The sequence below is a fragment of the Pan paniscus genome, chromosome 13 (genome assembly GCF_029289425.2).
Source record: "Pan paniscus chromosome 13, NHGRI_mPanPan1-v2.0_pri, whole genome shotgun sequence".
In the NCBI taxonomy this organism is placed as follows: domain Eukaryota; kingdom Metazoa; phylum Chordata; class Mammalia; order Primates; family Hominidae; genus Pan; species Pan paniscus.
This window is the reverse complement of record NC_073262.2, coordinates 25,759,579-25,777,553: the sequence shown is the minus strand read 5'-3', so window position 1 is coordinate 25,777,553 and position 17,975 is coordinate 25,759,579. Positions and strand designations below refer to the sequence as shown.

At 41.9% G+C, this 17,975-nt stretch overlaps 1 protein-coding gene across 14 annotated transcripts in view; it reads left to right on the top strand.

The window, feature by feature from the left end:
* Window positions 1–17,975, top strand: part of LYPD6B (LY6/PLAUR domain containing 6B) — a 177,283-nt gene that overhangs the window by 113,002 nt on the left and 46,306 nt on the right. For 7 of the 14 annotated variants that reach the window (XM_034954012.4, XM_034954013.4, XM_034954018.4 and 4 more), the window contains one exon: window positions 9,768–9,839. The exons of 6 other annotated variants lie outside the window; for them this stretch is intronic. In XM_034954012.4, the coding sequence (XP_034809903.1) occupies window positions 9,768–9,839 (72 nt within the window). Of the gene's footprint in view, window positions 1–2,156; window positions 3,045–9,767; window positions 9,840–17,975 lie in introns of those variants that run through there. One more of the 14 variants, XM_034954020.4, reaches the window with a different exon arrangement.

The following is a 17,975-nucleotide window of genomic DNA, read 5'->3' as shown; positions in this document are numbered from 1 at the left end:
TTTATCTTTTGAGAAAAAAATACAGTTTTTGTATTCCTTATTGTCTCTGAGGTCAATGTATTGTTTGTTATTTTGGGCCCCACTTTTTCATGTGGGAGGTTTGCCTCCAATGTCTGGTGATCCTGGGCTGTCTTTAAGCTGAAAGTTCAGTATGAATGGGTGGGGCTCTCCTGTAGGCGCTGGGTGGTGGGTATATATGGTGTCCTCTGGGGCACTGTAGTTTCTCCAGAGAAGAATTCTCCAGTCTCCTGGAGGAGGGAGGCCGGGTGTGAAGGAGGACACAGGGAGAAGGCCTGTGTTTCTGCAGCTGTTATAGGTGCAGGGTGCTTCAGTATTCAGACTGTGGCTGAATCTCCCAGTTCTCAGTCTCATACTTTATCCACTGCTCCATTTTGCCTGATGCTTTCAAGTCCAGAGAACTCTCCAGTTAAATTTTTCCAAATGAGGAAGCTGTAGTCTTCTGTAGGACTACATGCCATATAGGGCTCAGGAGATGCTCTGGAGGTCTAAGTTATTCTGTCTACTTTTTAAAAATCACCTTGTTTTCAACCTAAGATTCACCGCTGCCTTTTTGCCGATGGATGTCCTTAGGTGCCAAACTCCTCAGGGATTCTATAGAACAAGTTAGCTTGCTTCTGGGTGTCTTGTTAGCAAGCTGTTGGAGAATGGAGAAGTGTTGTATTGTTGTTTGTGCTTTTCTGTATATATTAAGCAATTTGGAAACTCTCCAGGTGATTCTGATGTACATCCCAGCTTGGTTTCTGCGGTGCTGTGTAAATGATCATCTGAAAATGCAGATGAGGCTATATCACACCTCAGCTCCAAAGCCTTCCATGGCTCCCATCTGCTGTAGACTCAATTTCAAATTCCTTATTGTGATATTCCAGATGCTGGCCTCACTTTCTAGCCTTGCCTTCCACTACTCACCATTCTGTGCTTTTTACAGATGCTTTTGGTTCTGTATTTAACTCTTTTCCCTCACTCTCCGACATTTACTCATCAAAATATTGTTTTTCCTCAAGATCTATTTTAAGTTCTACCTCCTTCATAAAACTCCTCGCTTTTCAAAAGCTTTCTTTTCTGTGCTGCCTACAGAATTTCTTTTATGTTTCTTTTATGATACTTAGAATATTATGGTATAGGTCATTGTTATTCACTTTTATGCTTATCTCATTATCCCCTGTCACCAAACGCAGGCTCCTTAAACACAAGGACTGTATTATTCACCTATTCTATATATCTTTTATTGATCAAATATTTATGAGTACATGTCATATGCAAGGCCCTGTGCTAGATCATGGGGTATGTACGTAACTAAAGCAGAGTTCTGTTACCTGGGGTCCTGGTTACCCCAGAAAGGGGCTCTTTCCTATTCATTTTCATGAAGCCAACACACAAAACCAAAAGTGAGTGTCAAGCGCTGCAGGCTTTAGTCAATGGCTATGGAATTGGACAAGTGGGAATGTAGCTCACAAATCAACTTCTTGGTTGCTAAGAACTGGGAAGTTACAGATGTAGGGCATCCTTAATGAAGGGGCTGGGCGTTAAGGACAATGGGAGGCATATTCATGCTTTTTCTTAGAAAGGGATAAAGATTTTCTAGGAATCAAAGAGTTTCCTTTATTTTATCCTCTCTTGGTCTCATGCAGTCATTGTCATGGTAATTGTCAACTGTCTTGGCACTGGTGGGAGTGTCATTTAGTATGGAAATTGGATTATAACGAAGCTAGAGGTTCTTCAGAGGTTGAGTAAGCTGCCTAAGAAGGAACTTCTGACCACAGACATCCTGTTTCCTAAAAATAAGCAGGGTTAAAGCTCAGTAGGAATTTAGCTATGTTGCATAAACATTGCATTGGGCAACAAAAGTGGGGTAGGGGTCCAGCTAAGTCACCTGGGCATTGCAGTGGGTAACAGTTTCATCTATATTCTGCCATGAGGCTTATGGCAAGTGCTCTAAGGAAGCACTAAGTCCCCTAATGGAGCAGTAAGTACCCTAAGGAAGGGGAAAACAAGACTCCCTAATCTGTCAAGCATGCTGTTAAATTTTAGAAGGAGGAATCCAGTGTGGTTGATAAAAGCTGAACAGGGTCTTATAGGTAAGTTGTTTTGAGCCGGGCTTTTCTGTGTAAGATATTAACAAGGCACACGGGTTGAGATAAGGGCTTCTTGAATTAATGAATAAATCCCAGGCAGAGTCCTCTAAGACTTGGAGGCTCTATTTAAGGACAGTCAGTAATCTGTTTTGACCAGGGCTTGGACCAAATGGAGGACGGCAGTGGAAAATAAGCTTGGGAGAGGGATTTGGGACCCATTCTAGTGGACCTGGGTGCTTGGTTGTAAATAGATTGGGTTTTATTTGGTTCAATGCCACTGAAAGCTTGTGGACAGTGTCGTGGGATGGTCAGGATCTGTTTAAGGCAGACATGTGGTATGATCAGTAAAGGAAACTGGGAGAACAGTTAAGAAGAAGTCTTGGCTGGGCGCGGTGGCTCATGCCTGTAATCCCATCACTTTGGGAGGCCGAGGCGGGCGAATCACGAGATCAGGAGATTGAGACCATCCTGGCCAACATGATGAAACACGGTCTCTACTAAAATACAAAAAATTAGCCAGGCATGATGGTGCGTTCCTGTAGCTCCAGCTACTCCAGAGGCTGAAGCAGGGGAATCACTTGAACCCAGGAGGCGGAGATTGCAGTGAGCCGAGATCGTGCCACTGCACTCCAGCCTGGCAACAGAGTGAGACTCTGTCTCAAAAGAAAAAAAAAAAAGAAGAAGTCTTGACCTGGTCCAAGACAGGTGATCCAAGCTGGGGCCAGGGTGATTGTGACGGCAGGCATGGAAAAGAGAGGACAGACATGATAACTTTTGCAGGGCACAGCTGATGCACTTGTCCTTCATTACTGTGGATTATGGAATTTATTGGCATTGGGGAGCAACAAGGTGAGAGCCCTTGAAGATGACTCAAGAATTCAGCCTGGCTCCTGACTAGGAGGATGGTGATTCTAATAATGAAGAGAATGGGGAAGAAGATGGAGTTTTGTGGTAAAGATGATGTCTTCTCATTTTGAATATTATAGTGGATTTGTATTTCCCCCATCCCCCCACCCCCCAAAAAAATCCAAGTTCCAACCCCTAGTACCTTTGCAGATGTAATTAAGAATCTCAGGATGAGCTCATCCTGGATTGAATGTGGACTCTAGGTCCAATGACTGTTATCCTTGTAAGAGAAAGGAAGGAACACACAGACACAAGGGGAAGGGCATGTGAAGAAAAGGCAGAGATTGGAGTTATGTAGCCAAAGCTTGGCAATGATTGCTAGAACTACCAGAAACTAGGAGGAGAGAGGGCTGGAACACACCTTCCTCAGAGCCTCCAGAGTGAAGCAACTCTGCCAGCATCTTTGACTATGGCCTTCTGGCCCTTCAGAAATGTGAGAATCGATTTATGTTGTTTTAAGCCACCAATTTTTTTGTAATTTATTATAGCAGACCTAGGAAACTAATTCAGATTATGTTCAGATTTAAACATACAGCACAAGAATTTACCAACCAGCTCCATCCTAAACTTTTGTTATTTTATGTGATCCACTGAAAAGATAGATATTCATTGAGAATATCCTGTTGCTGATGTTAGCAACATTTGGTGAGGGGGATGGGGTGGGGTGGGGTGGTGTGGGGAGAGTGGCGGAGTGGTGTTATTGAAAAATGAGGCAGGTACAGTAGATTTGCTTCCCTACAGGAAAAACTATTTCAAAAGCAAGAAGCAATCAGTAATTGAGCATTCACTGAGTTTCTATTTTGTGTCCAATGCTATATGCTAGGGACCGAAAGAGATACAAGATAATACGATTCCATATGGACTCGCGAAATACTCACAATCCAATAATTGAAACAAAACCATTTAGTAAAGCTAATACATAACCAATTGATAAGGGAAGTAAGGAATATTGAACTGCATATGGAAGCTTTGTTTCTTTTTTATTAATTGGATACTTGAATTTTTTAAAAAATTTACCATCGAGTTTGAGATTCTGTTACAAAGTCACTCAGTGTCAAGGGTATGTTCCTTGATCCCTTAAAGTAAAATTACCTCTTTGCTTGAGGCATGATGCATGCTGAATTACCACAAGAGCCCTGGAACTTACAGGCTGAGAAATCATCCTTTTGCTTCTCCCTTCCTTGCTAGGAAAATGCTCTGCAGCCCGCAGAATCAGCAGCAGGCAGAAGCACAATCACCCTCTGGTTATGGGAACTGAAAGCATTCATGGACTGTCTTATCTAAATGGTTTGACAAGTTCTCTATTCACCTGGCCAATTGCATCAGGCCCTCTCCTTTTCCTTCCACTGCTGAAACTTGGCAGGTTCAAGTGTCAGTATTGCCCTGCGGCTGGAATGTGCCCTGGACAAGAACTCCCAGCCCATCACTGCAGCCTGGAGAGAACCAAGGGCCTTGTTTGCTGCCCCAGGGAGTGCTGCAGGGCATTACTTCTAATAGCAAAGGAAATTTCATATTCATTTGTGGATACTTCTGGGCAAAGCTGCACTCAGCTTGTATTGGCTTTGTCCGGAGGCTGGTGAGCAAGACCAGGGAGTCTAATGGATCTGGAACATGAGGACAGGCTAAGTGATCCCTCATTCTACCACTGTCACTTGTGACTTGCCTCCCAACAGTCCATTTTATTTTGCTCTCCCTCTGAATACACTGCAATCCCCTTTGAGCCACAGGATTGGGAGTCAGGCCTAATGCCTGCCTATGCTATAGGTCAAACATTGTCTGTGGAGGCTGTAGAAATTAAACTATGGTGTTCATGGCTCCCAGCACTAACAAAGGACATCAATCACTTCTCCTGTGTGAACTCTTCCAGTGAAGGAAAAAGCGATTATTTATGAATCAAGCCTTGAGGCAACTGGAAGTCTTTTTGTTGCTGATAATCTCTTACTCTGGACTTGCTTCTGTAATGTGCAAGGATTTTTACCCCTACTCTTCCTTTTCTTTTCAGAAAGAGAGGAAATTGTGATTGGTTAAGGCATCTGAGCCAGCCTGGGTGTCAAGTAAGAGAAATGAGGACATGATTTCTGGAAACAGCATCCCAAAGATGCCGTTTGCAGTGGAACCTCTAGTCAGCACAGAGCATTTGAGAAGGGTGCGGAATGGTGTCATGCTATGGTGATCAGAGGGCATGGGGAAGGCAGTGGTCTCCTGTTTCAGAGTCGGGATCTACAGGATGTTTATGAGGTGTTCCTGTTTGTGACTTTCTTTGGATTTAGAGATTACCCTGCTTGGGGATAAGGGAATGAATGACAGTGAGGTCCTTGAGTAGGACACAGAGTGTCCCCGTGACCTTTCCAGACTTTTCCCTGGGAATCCTGGCAATCCTGGAGGGGAAAGATTAAGGGAAGGTGTCTTAGCTCAGGCTTCCATAACAAAGCACCACAGATGATGTGGCTTAAACAAGAGAAATTTGTTTTCTCACACTTCTGGAGGCTGGAAGTTCAAAATCAAGGTGTCAGCAAGGTTGGGTCTTTCTGAGGCCTGTCTGCATAGCCTGTGGATGGTCTTCTCCCTGTGTCTTCCTATTTTCTTCCATCTGTATGTACGTGTCCCGATTTCTTCTTATAAGGTCACCAGTCACCTATTGGATTGGATTAGGGCCTACCCATATGACCTCATTTTAAATTAATTACCTCTTAAGACTCTCCAGATACATCACATTCTGAGGTACTAGGGATTAGGACCTCAACATATGAATCTGGTGTGGTGTGGTTGGGGTACACAATTCAGCCCACAACAGAAGGGAATTGTCATTCTACAAATTCAAGTTCAATTTCTTAACTGATAAACCTTGATTGCCTTATTGGGGTTCTTACCTTTGAGAACTGGATTCAGGCTAATGGGACTATTTTAGGGGAAGTGGGGGTGTGGTTGTACATCAGAAAGGCCTGAATTAGCTTAATTACACTTGGAGGGTAGGAATGGTATTCACAGTTAAAAGTTTAGCTCTCAAATTTTGCGTCTCATCTATCCAGAATGTGTATTACTGATGTCCTGAGATGGGGTAAGTAATTACTTCGGACAGAGAGCTGAGTGCCTTTTTCATTCTGAGGGCTCCTGATTAGGCTAGCTTGAGATCCTTTGTATTAGCATCCTAGTTTCAGCCTGTCGGGGGCCGGCTTCTGCAGCCTATGGGAATGTCTCCTGTTTTAGAGGCAAAGGACTGCTTACTTATATACTAAAAAGAACAATCTTAACAGTATTCATTTTATCTTAAAAAAAAAAAACTTATTGCTCTAGAAGTCAGTCTTTAAAAACACACAGGAGGAACTCAAGACTTAGTTCTCTATAATTTTCTACAAGAGCTTTTGTTGTTTAAATGACATGTTCCCAACTAACTGAACACAAAAGTAGTGAATGAACTTCAACTCAGCCAAGTGCTAACAATCTGCGATGACAGCAGATCCTCCCAGCTGAGACGTTTATGCTGAACAAAGTGGCCTGAATCCTTTATGGCTATTGATTTTGCTTGCAATTCCCTTGCCAGTGTGCAAAAACGGTTGTTTTTTGTCGACTTTCTCTGGACATCTTTTGATGACTCACACTGTGCCAGTTTTGTGAACTCAGGTGTGCATTGACATGCCTGCTTCATGCCATCTGCTCTTCCATACACGTTGAAGGTGAAGACCAGCAGTGGAGCCTCTCTCCTTTTCTTTCAACTATTAGATTCTCTTGCTGAGAGCTGTGTTCTTCTGAGGACCCATGTTTGCACACGGAAGCCTGGTTACCTTATTTATATACCCTAGAAATGAAAAACTTTTGGGTGATATTTTACCTGCAGGGATAGAAACTGATGCTTCAGGTTACTGCAGTATCTGACTTCTTGACATCAGCTTTTTGACAGAAGCTCATTATCACTGGGTCGGGGGTCAGGAATGACACATTCTAAGCTTTAGGCACATGGTATGAAGAGTTACACGTAGCAGGGGATATTGTAGTCTCACTTCAGCTTTAAATATGAAGAACATTAATTAAGATTGGGGTGGGGAGATTCACCAAACCCTTAGGGAAGAAAAACTATTTAACAGATTTTTGTTTTCTTGCTGCTACTACTGATTCTGAAACTAGGATTTGTATAATTAACTGGTTTCTTGTGGAGTAACTCTTCTACCTCTTATATATGGTTCTTAAGAATGTAGCTAATATTTTAAAAAGACTTTTCACACCGTAAGTACTCTATAATCACTTGGTGAATTAACTATATAAAAATTGATTCCAGGGTAAACAAAATGTGGTATATACTTACAATGGAATATTATTCAGCCATAAAAAGGAATGATATTCTGATACATACTACCACATGGATGAAACTTGAAAACAATGTGTTAAGTAAAATAAGCCAGACACAAGAAAGGATAAATATTGTATGATTCCATTTATATGACATACCTAGAATAGTCAAACTCAAAGAGACAGAAGGTAGAATAGAGGTTACCAGGGGCTGGGGGTAGAGGAAATGGGGAATTAGCATTTAATGGGTACAAAGTTTCTGTTTCAGATGACAAAAAAGTTATGGGAATGGATCATGGTGATGGTTATACAACACTGTGAATGTACTGAATGCCACTGAAATAGACACTTTAAAAATGGTTAAAATGATAAACTTTTTTTATGCTCATTTTACCATAATAAAAAAGTTTTAAAATATTGATTCCAATGCAGAAAGCATATTTGAGACTTATACACATACAAACATATAAAATTTAAACTTTGTATTCCTTAGACATATATTACTTGAGCTTAAAAACCTGCCTGAGGGCAGTTTTTCTATGGATTTCCTACTAATCAGCAATAGAGAAAACTTCTACTCCAGGCTGTTGCCAGGACTGTAGTCTCAGACAGTTGTAGCCCAATTCCTACCCAACTTTTTATTGGAAGAAATAATATCATTTATGGGAAATATCTCAAAGGATATGGAGTTCATTAGTTTTTCCAGAAATTCTAACTTTTATCCCCGGATCAAGCCAGATAATGAGATTTTTATGTTTTTTTTTTCCTTGCCAGATCACTTTAGTGAGTTGTACTTTGGTGTCGTATTTCATGTTGTGGGATGCAGTAAGAAGACATTATAGGAGACCCCCTACTGTGTATACTTAGAGACATTGTTAATTAATTACTCTCCTCTTCCTCCCCAAATGTGGATGATAAAGGATCCTTTAAGAATTTGCCTGAGGTAGGGAAGGTTAACACCTTGGAAGAAATTTCTCAATGACACAAAGCTAACACTCTTGAGGAGTATGTGTATGGTATTTTATATTTTGTTCAATGTGACCATAGTGTGTCTATTTTCTTCTTTGCTTTGGCTACTAGCATGCTCAGAGCCTAATTTTTGAACCACATCAAGTAATAATTTAGCACCTTACAACATACATTTCTGTGGACTTTTTCTCATGTTCTTACAGCCTCTTTTTATGTTGTCTTCTCTACATAGTATGTATGTTTTGTAAATGAACTCATTCTTTTTTGAAATTAGATGGCATACTAGTACTAATTAGGGTTCTTCAGAGAACCCTGCCCAAGAGAGAGCATATGTGTGCGTGTGCGTGTGTGTGTGTGTGTGTGTGTGTGTGTGTGTGTATAGAAAGAGAGAGAGAGTAGGGACAAGGGGATTTATTTTAAGGAATTTTCTCATACAATTGTGGGGCTTGGCAAGTATGAGATTCATAGGGCAGGCTACCAGGTTGGAGATCCAAGGAAGAGTTATTGTTGCAATCTTGAGTCCAAAGAGAGGCTGGAGGCAAAATTTCTTCTTGGGGGACCTCGGTCTTCTTTCTTAAAGCCTCGACTGATCAAATAAGGCTCACTCACATTATGAAAGGTAATCTGCTTTATTCAAAAGCTACTGATTTAAATGCTAATCACATATAAAAAATACCTTCTTGGCATGGACTGATGTCTGACCAAACAGCGGGCCACCATAGCCTAGCCAAGTTGATGCATAAAATTAGCTATCACATTAGTCCGGTGTGGTGGTACATGCCTGAAGTCCCAACTACTCAAGAGGCTAAGATGGGAGGATCGCTTGAGCCCAAGAATTTGAGACTACGGTGAGCTATGATCATACCATTGTATTCTAGCCTGGGCCAGAGTGAGATCCCATCTCTTACCAAAAAAAAGGTATAAATATATAATAGAATTTTCTTAAAATTGGGCATAATTTTTGTCTTTTATATTTGCTCATTTGAATGCATATAGGGAAACATTCCAGTTCCCTCCCACCTCCTCATCTGGGTTCAAGACTCATGTTGTCATTATTTCATCAGCTGGTAGGGCTGTCTTCCAAACCAGGTTAAATGGCACAGAGTCTTCATTGTGGATGTGTTGAATGTGTGAATGCTACGGCCTGCCAAATACCCTGATATATGCCAGTGTTATAGAGAGTTCTGCCAGCTCTTTGGTAAACAGCCATTTTTGTGGAGGGATGTGATGAGGTGTATGATTTCACCAATTATTACCATTCTTAATTAGATGGGGCCCAGGTGTGTGTTAATAAAACGCTAGCTCACACTCTCTGTAATGTTAATGGCCCCACCTTGACTTGATTCCAGGGATTTCATGCATTTGATATTGTTCAATTGACTATATTGCTGTTCTATTCTGAAACATCTCCAAACATCCAGAAACCTGCCTTTTGTTAGAAAACATTCCAGTTGTTCAAGAACGTTACTCATCGTCAGCAGTGGCTCTTTCCTTATCTTTTTTTATCTCTGGTAGGCTGATTACTCTGAGTGCAAACCTTTTCACTGTTCCAGAGAGGAGCCTGACAACCACATTCTCCTTCTCAAGGTAAGAATGGCAGCTGTTACAACAGCCCTCAGCTTTTCATTTGGGAGCTCTGGTTAAGTTGTTGGGAATGGACTCCTGAAAGTCCTGGGACCCTGTCTTTTTCCCATCTCCTTGGCAGTTTGCCAGGTTTCCCATCCTAAGCCCTCACTGCTCACTGTGATCCTGCGGTTTGGAAGCCAGGCTTGTGCTTAAGTTACAATTCTGGTGAACCAAAAAGGGGAGTCCCCATGCTCAGCGAATGGTTGGTAGATCAAAGACTTCTCTGCTTACCACAGAAGCTAATTTGGTCAATTGAAAGAGAACTTCCTCAGAGTAATCTTCTCAGTGACAGATGGGGGTGCGTCGGGGGTGTGGAGCAATGTTCAAAAGTGTCTGCATTAAGTGAAATACATTGCCGAATACACTTAGAACATGTGTGCACTAATTATTGAGCATTTGTAGTTATAGAATCTTTGCATGTTAAGCCTTAGAAAATATTTACTGATCTAAAACAGGACGAGAGTGTTACCCCAACAAAGAAGAGAGACAGCATAGATGGACGTGGGCACATTGAAAGTTATGTGTTTAATTGATGATTGCTTTTTACTTGGTGCATTTTGTCTTTTGGTTTTAGGTGTGGTGCTTACTGCGCAGGCTGACCAGGTTAGTGTGTCAGGCCTGATTCCATTTTTTTAGGTGAAGACATCAAATCAGAGGTTTGGTTTTTCTGAGGGCAGGTGGCAAATGCCAAGGAATGCCTGTGTGAGGCTTCGGCGACTGGGCCTGGTTGTCTCATGGTCTTCTTCTTGGCTATCAAGGCTATCAACTACCAGCCCAGAGGCCTTCTGCCTGTCAAACAGGCCTCCCACTTTGCATCTGATGGCTGGAAGAGAGGGAGGAAACATGCAAAGGACATTGCCTAAGATTATGAGCTGATCTGACCAGGGCCATGTTTATGTTCCTGTTTCTTGCCTAAAGAGCAGATTGAATTATTAGCACCTGTGTTTGTTAATGATAATTATATGTTTCAAGTACAAAGCAGAATTCTGTAAAATATCTACTAAGATGCCTTTCTAAATGGATAACATTTTATGACCCTAATAAGGCCCAAGACAACAAGCAGGAATTTGTATATTATCATCACTCTTTTCCCCGGGGCATATTGGGTGGTATGTGAGCTGTAACTTCAACTTAAGAATCTGCTAGTAAGAAACCCAGAGGACTTGAGGATCAGAGGAATGACGGTCTAGTCATAAGACATATGGGAACATTGGGTCATTTTCCAAAACAAGGAAACGTAATTCATTGTTAGTAACAGTGTTAAACAGTGTCAGGATCATCATCATCATGATCACCGTGGTGATAAAATGTAACTCTATTATTAACCATCTCTATCACCACCATCACTACAGGTAACATTTGTTTGTTCTTACTGTCTACCAGGCAACACCCTAAGCATTTTGCACGCATTCTCTCACTCAATCTGCACAGCATTCCTGTAAGGAAGGGTCTATTAATATCCACCTTTTATAGTTGAGGAAACTGAGGCTTACCTAAGAGATTAGGTAAGTTGCCCAAAGTTAGACAAGCTAAAAGGTGGCAGAACTGGAATGTAACCCATTGAACAGCACTGAATGGGGCCAACCCATGTGGAGTATTTACGGCTGTGCTTTACTCGATGTCCACACTCACCCCTGCTTGCATTCCCTTTTGTCCTGACCACCACCTACTGTTGACACTCTAGCTATCTCTTCTGCATGAAGGTAGCCAAAAAATTCAAGAGCATTTAAGTAGTTCAAGATCGTTAAAGCATATTTGGCCTATGGAGAACAGCAGAAAGAATTAAGAGTAAAAATCACCCAATTTTAAAAGGTGCCAGTTGTAGTCATGAACACTTTAGTGTATTTTGCTGTTGTTTTCCCCTTTGTGTTTACTTTTCTCACATAGTCTCTATGTACTTAAGTTTTGAACTTTAAACGTAACCAAGTCGTTTCTTGTGCTTTTGCCTATTTTAATGGCTGCTGAGTACTCTATTACATGTGTATGGTTAGAGAGCCTTAAGTCTACTCCACAAGAAGTTATATCCTTGACTTGCTCCTACATGATAAGTGCGGAGTTTCTGCTCACCATATATGATAGCTAATTTCTGTTTTCTGGGCAACTGGGTGGGAATTGTGGGGTGCCTGCGTCCCGTCACATTTTAAATACCTTGCATCTTAAGAGGGGTCTCTGTGGGGGGTGGGACAGGAGTCCTGCTTGCCTGGAGCCCAGATTCAGCTCTGTGCCAAAACTAGCTGTAAGTTACTTTATTTTATGGCATCTTCATCTGTGAACATCTCATCAGCTCTGTAATTCCACACAGTCAGGAGTTTTCTGAACTCTCTTGATTCATAACCTGAGGAGTTTCAATAGATGCAGCAATTTTGGTTGGGCTCAGTGGAGTTACTCTGAGATGCTTTAAGCAGGGAATTTTGTTTTTCAAGATGATCAGACCTGTAAGCTCTTGGAAGGAGAGGGTCTTACTTTTATATAATTCTTGCCATTCCCGCCTCTGCACCCTCAACAAACTTCTTCCTCCATGCTGACATACCCACAAAATAGACAGTACAAGGTATGAAATCAACAAACAGAAGAACAAACAAGTAATGCACAGACAAAGGCTACCGGGCTTGTGTAAGAACCTTTAGCATCATGGCTGTCCAGCTTATCAAATAATTGAGTAAGATTGTTTTCATTTCAATGTGTTAGCTTTGTTTATAACAAATGGGGACTTAAGCCTCCGGATCCTCTCATCATATATTTCAGAGTAATTTCCCTATAAAGTTGGATATCAGTTCTTTCCTCAGGTTACAGGTGAGGGAACACTGATTTATGGAACTTGCTATTTTTTCCCCCTGTGTCCTGGAGTGAAGTAACCTTTTGCTTAGGTCACAGTAAAATAAAAGCTTAGAATGTAATCATTCTCTTGTTTTGGGAAGGGAAGACTTTTGCTCTAACCTGTGGGGTCAACAATTGGGTCTATGAAATAAACTGACAACAGGCAGTTTAACAGGAGAAAAGGTATGCAAATTTATTATATGCATGAGTGCATCATAGGAAAAAAAGTGAATATCCAAAGACATAGTCAGATTTAGGAGCTCATATATTCTCTTCGCAGGAGAGAGAGGAGGAAGGACGTAGGCAAATAAGAGAAGAGTAAATGATTTTTTGGGAAGATGAATGGGCCCTCAGAAGAATAGATTGGAGATACGGTAGTTTGTGACAGAGTTTGTCTGGGTGGGGTGTGTGTTCTAGTTTCCTTACCAGTGATAAGATTTAATCTCCTCTGGTTGATGAAACTTCTGTGGAGGGAATTGATGACAACCTAGTTTCTTTTGGAGCATCTGTCTGTCTTTAGGCAGATAAGGGGAGCTCAGAGAAAGCCTCTCTCTGCACTTGCTGTTTTTCAAATGCTTTCAGCTCAAAATAATCATACTAATACAGTGTGTTTTGGGGTGGCATATCCTGAAGTCCTTCACTTGCTTTTACCAGCAGAATAAAATGAAGGCATTCTGGGTGTCCTGCATTCTTGGAGCCACATATCTGGACCATGGATATGACATGATTGGTTCTGACTGGCTCCCCTGATTCTCCCTTAGTGATGCTGATCTTGAATTTTGTGACTCATGCCATGAAGGTGTCTACCCACACTGTTGTGCAATATCCAAGACCTGTGGAATAACACTGCTTCCAAGGAAGCCAAATTCAGGCACTTCTGGCTTTGTATTCTATTGCAGACTAAAAGGAACAAACAAAATCCTGTATTCCCACGATATCCCTCTACAAGGATCTAACTTGGCACCCTACCTTGGTGCTGAAAGCTTGCCTCCATCTTCCCAAATTTGATCACTAATTGGTCTTAGCTTTTTCCAAGTGAATGTGCTGCCTCACTGGCCCTAGGTGGGTGAGATAAGAGCTTGGAAACACCTTGTGATGATTGGTAAACCTGCTGGCAAGTGGCCTGGTTTTATGTGTGTGTGTTTGAAATATTATTGATAATAAAGCCTCATTTGTATCAGTGAGGGCTCTGCATCAGTTATCTATTGCACAACAAACCACCTCATACATAGTGGCTTAAAACAACAGCTGTTTAATTTGCTCATGATTCTGTGGGTCAGCAATTTGGGCACTTTTGCTAATATTGCCATTTGGGCTCAGCTGGGTGGTTCTGTTAGTTTCACCTGGGGTCACTCAGGCCCCTGTGCTCAGCTGGTACCTTGGAGCTAGGTGATCTAGGGGATCTCAGCTGAGATGATTCATTTCTGCCACATGGTCTGCCCCTCTAATAGCCTAGCTCAGCCTCCTTGACATGACAGAACTTTCTGGCAAGAGGACAAGAGCAAAAACTATAAGCTTGAAGCCTAAACTCAGAAATTACGTAGCCTCTCTTCTGCCACATTCTGTTGGTCAAAGAAAGCTATAGGACCAGCCCAGATTCAAGGGGAGGGCATTGGAAATAGACTCCACCTCTAACTTGGAGTAGCTGCAAAGAATGCATGGCCATTTTAAATTTATTGCAGGCTCTTAACTTTGTTATAAAAGCAATCTGAAATTACTTTAAAATTATTTTGTCATTTAAAAATCCTGGAATAGGGATGGTCTTGTCAGCCCATCTGAGAGGAGTCTGGAAAGTGGAGGTCTTCAGTAATGTACCTAAGAATATAATAAAGTTAATAACAACACAAGCAGGCACTAATATTGTTTTTACTATATGCCCAGCACTATATGGAGTCCTTTAGATATCATAACTCATTTTGTCATTACAAAATCTTATGAATAGGTGTTATTTTTATCCCTAACTTATAGGTGAGAAAACTGAGGCACAGAGCGGTTAAGCAACTTCCCTCGAAGTCATACAGCTAAGTCGTAGACCTGGGATTCCACTCCAGGAGGTCAGGCTTCAGAGTCTGCATGTTAACCCTAATGCTTCTCAAGTTAATGGAAATTACATCTTTCTGACTCCTAGCAGAGTTCTCTCTTGGACTGTGTGTTTTTTCTAGAGACAGGGGGATTGGCTATTTAGAGATGGTTGCTAGGCCTTCCTGGGTACACCCAAGTGGCCAAAAATAGTTCTGTCACATTATAGGAGACCCTAATTAGATGTAATAAAGACACTTATTATCCCATGGAACACAGAGTAATTCTCCTGAGCCCAATGGTATTTCCTGGGGGTAGGGGTGGAGGTAGAGGGTTCTTATTCTTCTCTTTGGTTGGCAAGCATTTGAAGAATGAGGATATTTAATAACGCCCTCTATAACCTTTCAGGTAGCCTCTTATTTTTTGGTTTCAAGTAATCAGAAAGACTTAGCCCCAAAGAAAAAAATGTTGTGTTTATTTAGCTTTTTGTTTAAGGGCTATCCCAAGGAAAGGGTGGGTTGATAGCCTTTTTAATCTAGGGTTTGTTGAACTCAATTCAGTCCAGTGTCCAGGTAGAACAGGTGGTTTATCTAAGAAAAATGACAAATTTTGCTGACATTTTTGAGGTCACCCTTGCAGCCATGAATAAAGTGGCTCATAGTACCAATATGAGTTACAATAAGAAGTTACTTAACCTCTCTGTGCCTCAGTTTTCTAATCTATAAATTAGGGACCCTTTCTGTTTGAGGGGCATGGCACATTTAGGAGCCAGGACTAGACTTGCGTCTCCAGGATGGTCATATCTCACTCTCCATTTAGCTATGGAGTGGGGGAGAGACTGCCAATCTAAGGCTTAAGGGAAGTCACTCTGGCTGTCTAGCATCTTATCTCCCTTAAATCCCATCCTTGTCTCTTGACTCTACAACTGGCCTCCTTCTGACACCCTCATCGTCTTATGTGGGCTCAGGTTGGCATCAATGTCTGTTGCATTGCTACCGAGAGTGTTTGCTACAACTTTAAACTCATGAGAATTTGCATGTTCACCCTAATATGGACTCCAGCTAGAATCTGAGCTGGAAAATGGGCAATCTGGACATGCATGGTCCCACCAGAGAGGAGAGATCACAGGATGGGGACTAGGGAGACCCAGGCTGCAGACTGCCCCGCCCCTTCCATCATTGCTCACCTTCCCACACCAAAAACTTCTCAGGACAGCTTTCTTGCTTGTCAACCACAACATCCTAGGGTTATTTTCCCCATACCAGTGGAAACCCTGTTACCTTCATAATCTTTTCCTTCAACTAATCTTGAAGAGTTTATAATCCTCTTCTGCATTAAGTGTTTTTTTTTCTCTTGTGGATGCTCACTTTCCTCGTTTCTTATTCAAACCAGCTGGGACAGTTTATCCCCTAGCATAGAAATGAAAACCTGACAGACAGGTCTCTGCAGTAGAGATTGGGCTGGTTCTCTCTCCAAACAGTATTTTACTGTTGGCTGCTGCAGCTGAATAGCTCAGCCTGCCATTATGACAGAATGGCCCAGAACAGACCACAGGCAGGAAGCGTCTTTTGTTTCAGGGGGCTTTGGAGCTGTTTTTTCCCTGCCATAAACTTAATTGCTTTCTGTGATATATCTGGCAAACCTACCACTGTCCTTTTTGCTGCCTCCTGCTTGGTCAATCAGGACTACCAAAGCCTGCAGCTTTGCTTTTTAGGAGGTTTGGTTGATTAACATGAGTTTGCCTTTGGCTTTTGCTAACATTGCCTTTTTTGGGGCACTAGTGGTGCCCAGGAGAAGGATGTGAGTGTGGTACGTGTGTGGGGAAGTATAGATGAGAGACAGCTGGGTCTTCTGGGACAGTGGGGGAGCAGGCTCAGGAAACTGTGGTTCACCACAGGGTCCTCACGTGCATGAGTAAGTCATCCTGCTTCCTGAAAGGGAGGTTTTATTCACCTTATCACCATAGAGGATGTTTCAGATGTGGCAATTCCTTTAAATCACTGCAATTTTGACTCACCCTAGGATTTCTGGGTTTAATTGCTCCCCTTTCTTGTTGGTTTTATGACCAGTGTTGCAGGAAAGACAATACTTGAAAGTCTGTGGAAGCCCCTTCTTTTTATATTTTTCTTTGCAGTGACGATGATTGCTTAACAATAATAAACATAGAAAGAGGTTTTTTTATGTTTTTTGTTTTTGTTTTTGTTTTTTTAAAAAGACCTTTGGGCCAGATGTGGTGGCTCATGCCTGTAAACTTTGGAAGGCCTTGGCAAGTGGATCACTTGAGGTCAGGAGTTCAAGACCAGCATGGCAAACATGTCAAAACCCAATCTCTACAAGAAATACAAAAATTAGCCAGGCTCAGGGGCATTTGCCTGTAGTCTCAGCGACTCAGGAGGCTGAGGCAGGAGAGTTGCTAGAACTGGGGAGGCGGAGTTTGCAGTGAGCCAAGAGATTGCACCACTGCACTGTAGCCTGGGCAACAGAGTGAGGCTCTGTCTCAAAAAAAAAAAAAAAAAAAAAAAAGAACCTTGCTCTAGGCTGGTTCCTGGTGAGGAAGAGGAGCTGGGGATGGTGCTTTCAATGGTTAAAGGCATATTTACACATTTGCACATGCGCCCGTCAGGTTCCAGTCCACAGTAGCAGCCACTTTAGCAACGTTCTCATAATCCTCAGTGGCACCTTCTTTAAAGCTTGTTATCAACAATCCAACCAAAGCATCACATTCCAAATTTAACTTTAACCTGCCCTTGAAATTTCATCCTTAGAAAGTCTTTCTAGAATGGAGATGAAAACCTCATCTGTGTCTAAATACGACAAGCCCATGCCTGATTTGCCTGTTCTCACCATGGTCATTTCCATATTTAAGCTGTGAATATTGAGTTCTGTCTGCTATCAGCTGTGGCTCCCCATGCCTGTTCTCTGAATGTAGGTCTTGCTAGAACAAAAAGGGTAAAGGTTGTTATTCCTGGATGGCAGATCTATGTAACCACCAGTGTGGTGCCACCAGATAGACAATGAATGAATGTGTTTGGACAATAATATAACCTGCAGCACACACTCTGATCATAGGGGCCTAGCTTCTCTTTTGCATTAAGCCTCAGGTATTCTTTGATCAAGTGTGTGGTCAAGTCTTTGTAAGTTTACTTTGGGGCCTTAGCAGTATACCCAAACAGATTGTTGCCAAAATCACACATGGTATGAGCCTATTTAGGTATTATCTAACAGAACTCTAATGGGCAACAATTATGTAGACAGTTACTT